The following is a 13,646-nucleotide window of genomic DNA, read 5'->3' as shown; positions in this document are numbered from 1 at the left end:
TTGCGCGTGTAAATTTGTAACGAACAGCGACGACGATCCCCGTTTTCGCAATCCTGATTTCCGAGATAGGCTTCACGAGAGGGAGGAGAAGGAGGAGGACTGCAGTCCGAGGTGGTGTTGAAAATTTCATCACCCTCGCGTATATATGGGGCCATTTTTAGTCTACTCTAAGTTTATGGCATTAAACCGTGCCTGCCTACTTGTATACACACATCTAATTAGCAGTCGACTCGGGTGAAAATTTCGTAACCGAAACTCTATTCCTTCTCTCTCGCTCTGTTGGTACAACACAATAAAAGTTCTACATTATACGCTAATACCGGGGGGGGGGGGGGGGTAAAAAAAATATATATATATATATTTCACAACGCTATAATATTTACCTTGAAGTAAGGAATGGAAATTACAAGGAAAGTTAAGTAGGTACACGGAATTCGTCGATGATCAGAAAAATATAAAGTAATTGTTACAGTCGCTGAAGGCGGAAAAAGGAAGCGGTCGAGAACGGATAAAATAAAATTAACGACGCATGTATATCGACCGAAACGACGGCGAATAAAGAACGCAACGTCAATCTTTATATCGTGTAGAAATATTACATATAGAATACTACAAAATAAATAATAACAATAATTCGCTGACGATGTTGATTTGTTTTTTTCAAAGTGATAACGTATACGTAGCCCTTGTTTCAAAGGCCTTATCCATCCGCCCATCATCCGTTCAGTGAATCACAATTGAACGATTTCACGCTGTTTTGCCGATTCTAACGGGAAACAATAGATCTTAATCGTATAATACACATGTCACGGCGGATACGTGAACGGTATTTTTACGAGGAGGGCAGCAGCAGCAGCAGCAGCTCGTACAGAGATTGATGATATTCTTCTCCTCTTTTCCGTCATTGCGGATTTCATTATTGTGTTTGCCATACGTACATACGCACACACATATATTCGCATATATGTATATACATATGCATGCGTTTAGATAGCATAAATGCTGCCTCGAATCGAGCGAACGTAATTCAATACGCATGTATTAACACGATCTGCTCAACAAGTTTGTTTATGACGTGTGTCTCGGAATTACGTATAGCCGCCTGAACCAGAACGGGGGAGAGTTTATAATTGAAACTTTAATGAAACGAGTTGACACAATAATAATATTAATTAACGCCTCGCCCATCTGTTGAGAATTTTTTATTTTTTTTTTTTTTCGATATTTATTCATTTATTTTTTCTTTGTATTACGCACTTATTATTATTAACGGTATTATTGTTCGTGTTTACGAGTTTCAAGCAAACCAAATTACACGCAGATATATGAATATTTCGAGAATGCGTTAAACTAATTGTAAGAGAGATCTGATAAGAAACGTGGGGTAAAATTGTTTCTCAATGGTATGACGAGTGATAATACAGAGTGTGGAAAAGTTATCACCGTCGCGCGCGTTATTGGAAATATTTTCCAATAGGTATACGTATTTATTATACGTATACATAAGTAACGCGTAATCGAAGCGTGGTCTCGATCGAAGATGCATATAGGTGCGATAAAAACCACCGACCGAGGTTATTGGTTTCTTGTATTCCGCCATATCTTTTCGTCGTATGCAGACGACGACCACGGATATTCGTATGAATTTATTCAACCAACTAATATTGTTAATCTCGTGGTCCAGCTTGACATGTTTGTTGTGTATATTATGCAGAACGATATTATGTAACATATGTATACGCGCATAGAGTTGAAGGAGGATAGAACAACAACGGCAACAATGCGAAGAAGAAAATCTGCGGTAGAAGAGAAAATAGGGGAAGAAAGAGAGAAAAAAAAAAGAAAGGAAGCATCGAGATAACCGAGTAACAAAAAGCGTAAAAGGCAACAACGAGAGTAGACGCAGCTAATTGTAGTCTAGCGGATAAGTCGAGTGACTCTTTTCTCTTTCTCTCTCTTTCTCTCCGGAGTCCTCGGGTCTCCTCATTTAAACTCGGCTAGCCGGTGCGGGCGTTTCTTGCCTCGTCCCGAAGTCACGCAATTAAGAAAATTAAAGCGACGAGTCTCTGTTTACGGGAACGCCGCCCCGTCGTCGAGTATAAGGTACCTGCACGTTTTTTTTTCCCCCTCGAATGCTCTCGCTTTTACAGAAATTCGACCTCACGTGTCTGGAACCGCCGGTATGTACACGATATATACAGAGAGAGAGAGAGAGAGAGAAAGATATACATATGCGTGTCTTTACACGCGTGGAATAATAAATCGAGAGACTCGTCACTTCCGGCCCCTGAAACTTATCGTGTAATCAACCGGGCGCCAAAAGTGAATTTAGATTTCACAATAAGAAGAGAACAACAACCGACGATTAGCCTCCGCTAGGAAATAGGAGGCGACTTTCTCTCACGTTATTGTAGCTGGGTTATAGACAACAGTACCCGCGATACTGCGGATGTTAATCTAAACTCCGTTAACGAAGCTGCAATCGTCGCTGTTTCAGTGAGAAAATAAATTCGTTAGATTTCGAGAAATAGTTAACCATTGAAATTTATTATTTTACTTGATTTCACGTGATTTATAGTACACTTCGAACCAAGGATGCACGATGACGAAATATTTTCGCATTGTAACTACGAAATAGTATATAATAATTCATATTTATTTAATTTCACGAAATGTTATAAATTTTAAAATAAGAAGGCTTATTTTATTTTACGAATAGTATTTTTTATGCTAATCGTAACTACGGGATAATAAATTATTTGGTACAATTAGGAATGAAAAAATTGAGAAACGAATTATAATTGCAGTTTGTTAACGTAACATTTCATAGGAAATGAATCGTAAATTTAGTGGAACGAAATGTAATTTACTTGAAACAATGAACGCTTATTGAAACTAGGTGAATTATATAATTCTATGAATTCAACGTACATAATAATATAACAAGGCAAAACGGACCAAATATTAAATTGACAGCCCGTAATGAATATAATTCATTTCATTATACCGACTCAAATATTCCTAATCCTAATGAATAAATTTTCGTTTCATACGGTACAAAATACAAGTAAAGATACCAAATAATTTCTATTAAATAAAATTTTCATGAAAGTGAAGATCGTATCGTCGTTGAATCCGGTACCCGAATACAATATACGAATTTATAAGCGAAGTAAGATTTGTTATTCTCAGCGTGTGAATTTAAAAGCCATTTCCGCGACCCGGAAGCGATTCGGTGCGAAAACCTTCTCTTTTTTTAATTCCGTTTTTTTATTCAATTACCTTGAAGCCCCGAGATTCGCTTCAACGAAGCTTAGCTCGGGTTGCTCGACGGTCGACTTTTAATCACGGAATGATTGCTCCTGAAATTAACCGCGCAAACTGACCTGCAAAGGAACCGCTCTCTGAATTTTATGCGGCTTCTTTTTAAGAGGCCACGCGGATTAGCACGCCGTTGGATCAGTCGAAACGACGTATCGAGTATCGAGCGTCACCGATCAAATAATTCTTTCCTTTCCCTGCGAGCCGCTCCGCGGAAATTTATCGCCTCCCTCCGTCCGTAGGAAAAAGGAAGTCGCTGGCGGGGTTGAAAGATTGACTTCTTTCATTTCCTTAATTTCGGTTACCTGCAGACTGCTCGCCTCGAGGTGTAACCTTATGTACGTATATGTACCTGTGTTATATACTTGGGAGAGGAAGAAATATATAGGAGTGTAATAAAATCGGGGAGGATTTTAAATCCTGCGGGAAGAAAATTCGGAGTCTCCGCACGTTCTCTGCGTCATCAAATATTTATCTCCATCTATTTTGTCGCTTTACGAAGAAAAAATTTTCCCTAGATTATTAATAGTCGTATAGACGAATCAGTCGATGACGCAAATCGCGAGTTGATCTCAGACTGCGAAATAACGAGATCTAATTTTTGCCTTTGCAATAATTAAGTGGCACGTAAAACGGGACTCGATCCGATCGATTTATCGTCCCTGATGATAATGATGATGATGATGATGATGATGATGATGATGATGATGGTCTAAAATTCAAATTGGCCCGCAAATCGTTCTTTCAATTCGTTCGTCGTTGTAACACTACGAGCACGGTTTTTCAAATTGCGAGACTTTTGTTGCTGAGTTAACTATGGGATTTCGTAATTACGAACATTTATATACCGACTGCACACAAAAGTTCCTGGGCGGCATTGCGGTATACAAGGTACAAATCGAGCAGAGATTGCGTAAGGTATAGTTTAGCGGTGCGGCGCTTCTACGTAAACCGGTTAGATTGCTGATTGATCGTCGAGTTTTGAGAAATTGCACGGATGTTTAAAAACAACAACAATTCCGCTTTGATGTCCAATTGAAATTCGGAGCGTAATTAGACGGGGAGAGATGAAAATTATACGGCCAGTCCGTAAGGTCTGTATGGCCCTTGCATGAATCTACGAATTAAAATTCCGATAATAAACGGCCAGCTTCTAATTCAAATATACATATATATAAGTAGGTAAGAAAAATCATCGCTATATGCCACGAATAAATATAAATCCGTGAAAACAACAAGATTACAAGTTTCGGTTTCCAGATTCTTTAGCCATTACCACTCTGTACAATCTATTTTGCCGGCTTCTACTCACTTTTTACATTCTGCTGTACTCTGCTTGTTTCTTGTTTTGTATTGTTTTAATTTATTTTATATTATTATACATATTATACTTTTTTTCTTTTCTGTTTTTATTGGTCGGCTTTGACATTTGTATAGATCTATCTCGTACTTTCAGACTTGGACTACTTGAATGCTTTCCTTACACGTGTCTTATTAATACGACTTCTGTTACGCTCTCTCTCTATCTCTCTCTCTCTCTCTCTCCTTCCTTCTCATTGCCCTTTGGCCCATCTCCAAACCATTGTATAATAAAAGATATTCTATTCTATTCTCATATTTTTAGCAACATTGCGGAAACGTTTTCCGCTAGTTTTTGGCAGCGACAATATTATGTTGTTCACGTGAAATAAAAATTGTCTATAAGTTAGAATAATTGACTAAATGGTGGGAAAAAGCAAAAGGTTACGGTTCAATGTATACATTTAAACTTATTCTATGAGAATACAAATAATTCAGTAGAACGGTGATATGGAAATAAAAAAGAGCTTTTATCCACATTATTTATTTCGAAGGTATTTACATTTTTTCTCGCACAGTTCATCCGGTTAACAAATTATTCTCTGTACGGTAGCGTTCTTTTCAATCGAATAACAGCACGTACCTTTGAACAAGCGGTATGAATAATTCATTATCGATATGGTTTTCCGAATTTGTTGTTATTGCAGTAAACTCGAATCTGATCGTAACTTGATGAATTTACGATAATGAAAATAAACAGGATTAACGTTCGCCGCCGTAGAAATTTACGATATATGTATAAGTTCCTTGACACGATGATTAATCAAATCTATATTCAACGCGGAATGGTGGAATCACTTTCCGTGGTGATGTTCAAGTTAGTAACTCAGTTAGTTTGAATATTGCGGTTTACTGAATTGCAGACGGTTCTGAAGTTGCGACATAACGGATTTTTGCCAAAAACGTGTAACGTTGCAATAACACATTTTACTTAAAAATCAAATCTACCTGCTCGTCAATTCACAGAAAATTTGTTTCCATCAGCGCAAGTATGCACACGATTTAACGTGTAACTAATTATAGCGATAGATAGCTGCGGGATCCCAGCTTTCTATTTTATATTAGTGTAATACCGTATAGCAAAATAATAAAAAAAAACAGGCAGGAGAAAAAGAAAAGACACATCTACTCGTGGTTTCTCTACCACGTATCACGTAGCAAAAAAATCATCATTATTTTTCTTTTTTCCTCTTAAGGACCGACTATCGGTTCACGCAGATGTATTATAATATTTATTTATAATTCCTCGATGACTTTCACCGAATAAATGGATCCTATTTTTTTCTTTTTTTTTCTTTTTTCATTTTCTCTAAGCACAGTTTCACGGGTAACCGCTGCCTGTACACTGCTGATTTACGTACCTTAAAACACATGTACGTACACGAAAAAGAAAGAAAAACCTAGCTCTGCAAAGACGCTCGCGAATAAAGTGGATTATCAAATATCTGAAATTCGTCTACGGAACAATGTCGCGACGTTCCTAGTGAACGGTGTTTTCATTTTTCTTGGTCTATATTTTTATGTCGCTCCTTTCCCCAAAGCGATTTCTCTCTTCGATTTAAATGGAAAAGGCCAACTTCCAGCAGAAAGCGATTCCTGCGGTTTAAATGAATAAGATACCCATCGAGTATGATACAACGTTTCGCACGTTGGCTTTTGTTTGACAATGAAACAATCATCGACACACCGTCCAATTTTTTAAAAGAACAATGCATAATTTCTGAGGGTATAGATCGACGCTTCGTCGTTAAGTGAGTATGTATAAATTCCGTGTAGGTGATATAATTGTTATGAATTATTTGCGATAATTGCGACGGTATAACGCGGGGCAAAGACGGTATGATTATTAATCGAAGTTATACCAGCGAGGAACCTGGATGTCAAGTTCGCACGACATGTCGTACGGTATATAAAGGTGATAAAATATTAAGGGAAGCGACAGAAGTGAAGATGACTGGGTGGCTAACTAGGTCGGGGGGAAACAAGGAGGCGAGATGGAATCGAAGAAGGGTGCGGTAGACGTATTACGAACGGGTAGAGAAAAAAGCTATGAAAAAAAAAAAAAAACAGAAACCGACGAAAGAATAGAGCGAGAAAGAGGAAAGAGAGAGAGAGAGAGAGAGAGAGAAAGAGGGAGGGAGAGAGAAAGCGGTGGAAAGGAAAGGTGAGGTGAGGAAAGAAAAGAAAGTCGGGTGAAGAAAAATTGATGAGACTCACCTTGTCTGAGGGAATATTTCTCGAACTCATTGTAACCGATGAGAAAATCGTAAATAAAATCCGGAGGCTGCGCGTGATATGAGCCAACACCAATAACTCGATAGCACAGAATAACAGAGCGTGTGACAGCAGTTAAAACTAGTGTTGAAACACTCGATGAAAACACACGCACGCACAACTCCACTACACCATTTCGGCCAGATTATACTGATACCCGGATTACACCACCCGCGCAACCCGTTCTCGATTAACGTTACTTACTCATGTCGGGGATTAAGTATTTGAGCAACATTTTGCGAATAACGTTATATACTTCGCCAGATTTTCTCACCACCCCACGCACCACTTCCACTCTACCTGCGTCAGAGCCAAACACATAAAATGGCGATGTCAATCCTCGCACTGCATCCTGGGAAACTTGATCCGTGATCTCTCTCCTCGATTAGTTAGGCTGACCTCCGCTTGGTGCCGACACTTCTCAGCCACCTTGACGTCACGCCCGCGAACACGCCCCCCTCTTCCTAACCTGCGCGATTAAGGCATATTGACAAAGACGACAAAGACGGCGCTATCGCCTAAGGGCCGTGTTCGACTGTTGCGATGGCCTGAGATTACTGGAGTTTCCTACCTTCGTTGGGCGTGGGTGAACCAATAAAAGTTACGTATTCTCATGGCGCGCGAGTTTTGCATCCTGTGTGAACTGCAGTGAACAGTGTGAACATAAATATCGATTCTTATACAAATTCGTGGTGCAACCACTACGGAATGTGGTGCAGAAGTGGTCAACGAGTTCGGACGTGTTTGACGCGGCTTATGGGTTTTACGGTGTGTTCAAGTTTTTGAATCGTTGAACTGTTTTGTCAGTAACTTATTCGGCTGTTGTGAGTAGACATGATTGTTGCTTAATCCGTTGATGTACAGGGAAGCAACGACAGCGTATCGTGAGGTTGTAACGTATTATTACAAGGTTAATCGGTAAATGTTTCGGTTTCAATATTTGTTGCGTAGTTACGTCGTTATCATTTTTGTAAATACGATATAAATGTATCTGATGTCATATACCGGTATATCTCCTTTTTTTACCAAATAAACATATTCGTTGGCGAGATAGAGTGTTCAACCGTTTTTTCAAGATATAAAGTAAACAATTAAGTCAACCTCGGAGGTTAATAATCCCTGAACCATAGTGATATACGCAGTAAATCAGACTATTTTTATCTTCCAGATGGAACAGTGTGGTGAAATAATTTTTACGTCGCTGCATGTCGCAGTTCATGATCAGGCAAAAAGCTGCGACGATCGCCTTCCTGACAACCTGCAAGCTTTCAGCTATGGGTGAGTCTCTTCATTGCTGTGTATTTTTTCAACGCTTTGCTATTTGGCTTCGTGAATAATGACGTGGTTGATGATGCAAAGTGAAAGTTGTGTGTGTACTATAGGTGGCCACAGATATCTCAGATCGAAATAAAATGAATCTCGAACAATTACTACACGCATTTGATTTTAGGGTAAAAATGGCGGCTTTTGCTTAGCACCTTTATGCGCTTGCTATAAAAACGATACTTTAAAATAGGTATTATAATTTTTTATCTTCATCCAAACTATTGCACCCAAAATTGTGTTTCAAGTCTGACCGCGCATTTTGAGCGTGGACTTGCTACTTCTTTATTCCGAGGATACACGTGTCTCATAATTTTCATCACAAGCTGTAACTCTCGAATATTTGTACTCTTCGCCTTTCTCTAGATTTGTTGTAACCATCGTTGACTTTTAGCAATCGATCTCGCTGACAGTTCCATCCGTGTGGTACCAGTTTTGATGTTATCCATAACCTCGAATTCATATTATTTGGTAGATTTCAAGCAACAGGAAGTAATCTAATCTAAAACCGGTTCAATGTTTCATATGCATTGCCGAGTACATTGAAGGACATGGGTTGGCTAATTTATATGAATGAATAAATGAAAATAAATAATGTCCGAAATAATCGATGAAAAAGTCGTTGCGGGGGCGAAAAGTCCGGCTGCTGTCAAGGAAGATCCCATCGTCGTATTGACAGTAAATATCCCATAAATTTTTAAGCTTTAATATCCACTAACGCATCCGGATTACCTTCGGTTAACGGAACACCCAAAATATCTTTTGACACGTAACTTCTGTATACAAACGAGTCAACTACCAATTCTGACAAGTCGTTTTTCCTTCTCCTTCAGGAACGAGTACAATCGCTTTACTTATTCAGAGACCATTACTTCGTTAACAACTCAATCGATCGTGCCATTGAAAAGAGTGGCGATGTTGAAAAAGAGATGAAAAATGCTCTGAGTAAGTTTGACGATTATAAAGGTTATGAAATCGACGGGGCTCGGGCCAAATATTACTACCTCAAAGGACGATGTCTGAATGTGGTAGATCGCTTTATGCCTCAGGCCGAAGAGTTATTGAGTAAAGCGGTTAAACTGGAGCCAAAATTGGTTGAAGCTTGGAATGAGCTTGGCGAGTGCTACTGGAAAAATGACGACATTCAACAAGCTAAAAATTGTTTCATCGGCGCTCTACCTCACGTGCGTTTCAATTCGATCTAGTATTGTAGAAATGGGTTACATAGTTGAAGTATAAACGATTCGTTCACAGGGAAGAAATAAAATATCGCTTCGCAATTTGTCCATGGTTCTAAGACAAGAACCTACCTCCAGTTACGAGCAGAGAATAAACAACGTACAGCTAGGCTTGGAATATGCAAAAGAAGCCGTTAGCTTAGATACTTCAGACGGTACTTCGTGGGCAATTCTTGGAAATGCACACCTCTCTTCGTTCTTTGCAATCAATCAAAATCCAAAAACTCTCCGGCAATGTATGTCCGCTTATTCACAAGCCGTAAGTGAACTCATTGTTGTTTGATACTTTTGAGTTGAGATTGTTCAGTTTTCTGGTTTCCATTATTTTATGATTGATAGAATTTTGGCTCCTTGACAGGGAATAAAAAAGATTGTTGGGTGATTTACTTTTTTTCTCCAGGAAAAAGATATTATTGCGAGAAGCAACCCTGATTTATTTTACAACAAAGCAATTGTGAGTATTAGTATACAAATTGAATCGTAAAAAGTTTTGTTGGTTACTCAATCCCCTCTCGTTGATCAGGCTCTAAAGTACGAGGAGGAATACAAACTAGCTTTGGAAGCATTTAATCAATCAATGCTGTTAGATCCAATTTGGGAAACTCCTCGTATTAAGCAGCAACAACTTTTGAAGTATCTCAAGGATGTACAAGACTTGACTACCACCAAGGGCCGATTAAAAGCCAAAAAACTTCATCAGCTTGTGCAGGTATAAAGCATTTACAAAATTGATACGTTACGTGCTCAATAAAAAAATCTAATACAATTAGATCACATCGATCAAGTATCGCTTATTCCAGTGTTTCTGAGAAAGATCTAGTATCGCTTCTACTCAACTCTTTGTATTTATTGCTCAGGGTCTGGATACGAAACATTTGGGTCCATACAAGGGTGGCTCCTATACCTTAGGGGATAAATCAGTGAAACTGGATTTAGTTTCGATGAAAGATCTGACGCCTGGTGTGAATGTAGAAAAAGTCGTTTATGGGAAAGTTGTCTGCTGGATCCAAGATCCAGACTGCGTACCTTTGTAAGTTACGCGCAATCAAGTCGACTTGCGTATTTGTAAAGAATATCATTCTTTATAACCAAATGTTGTTTTTCAAATAGTACTTTTTGCTTGATGGATGCTGACAAAAGCTGTTATTCTGTCACCGTATATAATTTGGCAAGAGGACGGGGTGTTACTGTTGCTGATACGGTCGTTATTCCAGAACCCTTTTTGACGCATCACAATTTCTCTTTCCTCGAAAACGTTAGTTACCCACACTTCTTATTGAAATATTATTTGTTCCGAATTGGTGGCTGTAACTAGTTAATGTGTAACTTTTTTTCTGTGTCCTTGTAGAATTTTGATTTTAAATCAATACGAGTCGAAACACCTATCATATTAGTCGTCAATGGGAAGAAATTGGGCCGTGACCAACAAGCTAGTGCAAAATTATCAACGTTTAAGAAGACGGATTAGGTATTCCATTCAATCTTCGTAAAAGGGAATCGCGAAGATTTCCATTCCACTTTTTGTTTGTGTCGAATAAGCAATCCCCACTTCTAATGCGAATTTATCTTTTATCTTTATACATGATATTCAATCATGTCGAGGTTCTTTATGTAAGAAATGCGTCCATACATTGAAACATCTATTCATAAATTACCATATTACCACATCGCTTGCAAGTAACCCGTCACTGTTTCAATATAAATCCTTGACATAAATTTTGTCGAGATTATCAACAAGATTTTTTTCTTACCCAAACGCCATGGGCATACGGAATTATTTTCACCTCAAAAATGTATTTGCAATCTCACTTGCATTTTTGTGTCATACATATTATGCATCGCTTCATAGGACTCACGTGGTAATAGTATACGTTTTTTTTTTTACCATTATCACATTTAGTATGTGGATTTTCTGTTACACAATGATTGCCGATATTTGGAAACAGGTATTCTTATAACGGAACTGCCTACAGCATTATAGTCTAATTTCTATCGACTCAGACAATCTGATCATGCTATTCAAGTCGGGTTCTAATTACTCGGCTTTTTTTGAAATATCAAGCCTATTCCATTATACCCAAGAATAAAATTATTCTTGAGAAAAATTGAACGGGGTTAAGAACAAGGCAGAAGAAATTCAGTTCACTTTTAATTATTTCCACAGGAGAAATATTAAAATTTCATTCGTACGTAAATTTGATATACGATTGGTTGCATCACAGAATGACTAATATACCGCTGGCGGCAGCCTATTGCCATAATATTATACGATAGATGAAAGCATTGATTTGTTAATAGAAGTGAAATGTTTATTTCAACCGTAATGCTTGGTTACTAATTAATACTCAATTAGTTTATAACATTGTTTTCACTCTTTTTCACCTAATAACATCACATAATTGTTCTTTTTTATACTCACCGTGTTCCGATTGCGAAATATATTCCGTCGTGTCACCTATGTACGCATCGTTTTAGGTCTTACACTAAATCGAACGAATCATACCGTAGTGGAAGGAATTTGCGGCGCACATCGATTGTGCTTGCATATATGTAGCACGCATACGTAATACGTACTGTGACTATCATTGTTAATTTTTGACAATAACGATGTTTATGGGTCCTTGGCATAGATATGACTGATTAATTCTTACGACGCCGAAAAATCACAATATTATTGTTAGGCCTGTAGTAAAAATTTATACCGCTGCCTATTGTAATATTATTACCACTCAATTTGAAAAGCCGAGAAGTGTAAATATTTAGTATAATTCCAACCCAAATAGAAATTTTCCCAATTGTTCCGGGTGTCTCGAATTCGTATAGTGAGAATATTCTAGTTGTATAGAGCACCTGAAAATATATGGATTAAAAAACGAAAATATACAAATTTTCCCTAAATGAATGAAAATGATATTTGAAGAATCCACGTTTTTCTATCGAGCTAAATTTCAAAACAAATACCTCTTGCCAGGCATTCAAATAAAATTTCCTAGATATAAATCCTCCAAAAAATCTATACACTCGAGTTGCGCGTGTGCCAAATCTTTTGTCCAGCTGTCTTATTGAACCTCAGTGTAAACTCTGAATATTGGTAATTGCGTCAGGTTACCATTAAATGGTTTAAATTTGTCTAATCTCACAACTGAGCGTAACTTCACACTGTGAAAGAGAAGTTTAATAGAAATAAATAAAGGCAATGGCAATATCATGATTTAACAAATCCTGACCATTGATCAAAATAGTTATTTAATGAAGTAGAATCATAATTCAAATAATGCAGTGAGGTCCTCGTTAAGTGGTAACAGGCCGAAGACGGTGAGTTTATTGGTACAACAAGACTAATAAGAGACACGAATGGTATATATTCCATATCGACCGACACGAATCACTTGAAGAATCAACAGGAAGGAATTCTATCCGAAAAGTGTGGAAATCGTTACTAGTGCAGCTAATTTTTGACTTGATTCTTGATTTGCGGATTATATCGATGGTTCTGCAGACCAATCGTGGGCTGCAACCAGCAACAAGATAGAATTACGGGCCTTTACAATTTGAAACGAGCGTGTGCCTCCTTCGTACCATTGGTACGAATATTGTTCGCTTATCAATATTTAATAACGATGTCTCTCTTATTAAGCTTGTTCTCAGCACTTAACTGCTCATATGCAATGTAAGTAAACAGATCACGATTCGGCTTTATTCAATTACTAATTTTACCAATGATCAGCATTTGTTCATCGCCAATATTACCGTCACATCGTTTCTTACAAAGTCTTTATGAATTTTATTACAAAGTCTTTTGGAAAAATTCGAAAGACTTTTTAATGGGCAAGCTGGCTTGACGAATCAACGTTCGCTTACGGACGTACAGTTTCATGAAACTGTCACGATCACAGTAGACTGATTTCAATTTTTATTAATACCTCTTCTTTTTGTAATGCTAAAGAAATACTGGAATTGAATTGTTCGTCAGTAATATCGATCGGTATCTTCTTCCAAGGTCACCGAATCGTATACCGTATATCTAGGCTAATAGAACAGTGAGAATAATGCCGGTGACATAGGTAGAATATAAAAAAAAAAAAAAAAAAAAATTTAAAAAAAAAACGATAATTAAAAAAATAAAAAGAA

At 37.7% G+C, this 13,646-nt stretch overlaps 2 protein-coding genes across 3 annotated transcripts in view; one reads left to right on the top strand and one right to left on the bottom strand.

Moving 5' to 3' along the window:
- UBL3 (ubiquitin like 3) overlaps positions 1-7,304 on the bottom strand; it is a 30,886-nt gene extending 23,582 nt beyond the window's left edge. The window contains exon 1 of one of the 2 annotated variants that reach the window (XM_046630978.2): positions 6,898-7,304. In XM_046630978.2, the coding sequence (XP_046486934.1) occupies positions 6,898-6,927 (30 nt within the window). In that variant the 5' untranslated portion in view covers positions 6,928-7,304. The remainder of the gene's footprint in view (positions 1-6,897) is intronic. The other variant, XM_046630979.2, reaches the window with a different exon arrangement.
- Positions 7,305-8,666: 1,362 nt separating this feature from the next.
- LOC124222012 (tetratricopeptide repeat protein 5) lies at positions 8,667-13,646 on the top strand. Its single transcript, XM_046632546.2, has 8 exons — positions 8,667-8,955; positions 9,111-9,461; positions 9,532-9,774; positions 9,916-9,969; positions 10,039-10,224; positions 10,373-10,545; positions 10,626-10,770; positions 10,864-13,646. The coding sequence occupies exons 1-8, from the start codon at positions 8,872-8,874 to the stop codon at positions 10,981-10,983; spliced, it is 1,356 nt and encodes a 451-aa protein (XP_046488502.1). The 5' UTR covers positions 8,667-8,871; the 3' UTR covers positions 10,984-13,646.

Source organism: Neodiprion pinetum, chromosome 6, assembly GCF_021155775.2.
Source record: "Neodiprion pinetum isolate iyNeoPine1 chromosome 6, iyNeoPine1.2, whole genome shotgun sequence".
Taxonomy (NCBI): Eukaryota; Metazoa; Arthropoda; class Insecta; order Hymenoptera; family Diprionidae; genus Neodiprion; species Neodiprion pinetum.
This window is presented reverse-complemented; position numbering and strand designations above follow the sequence as displayed.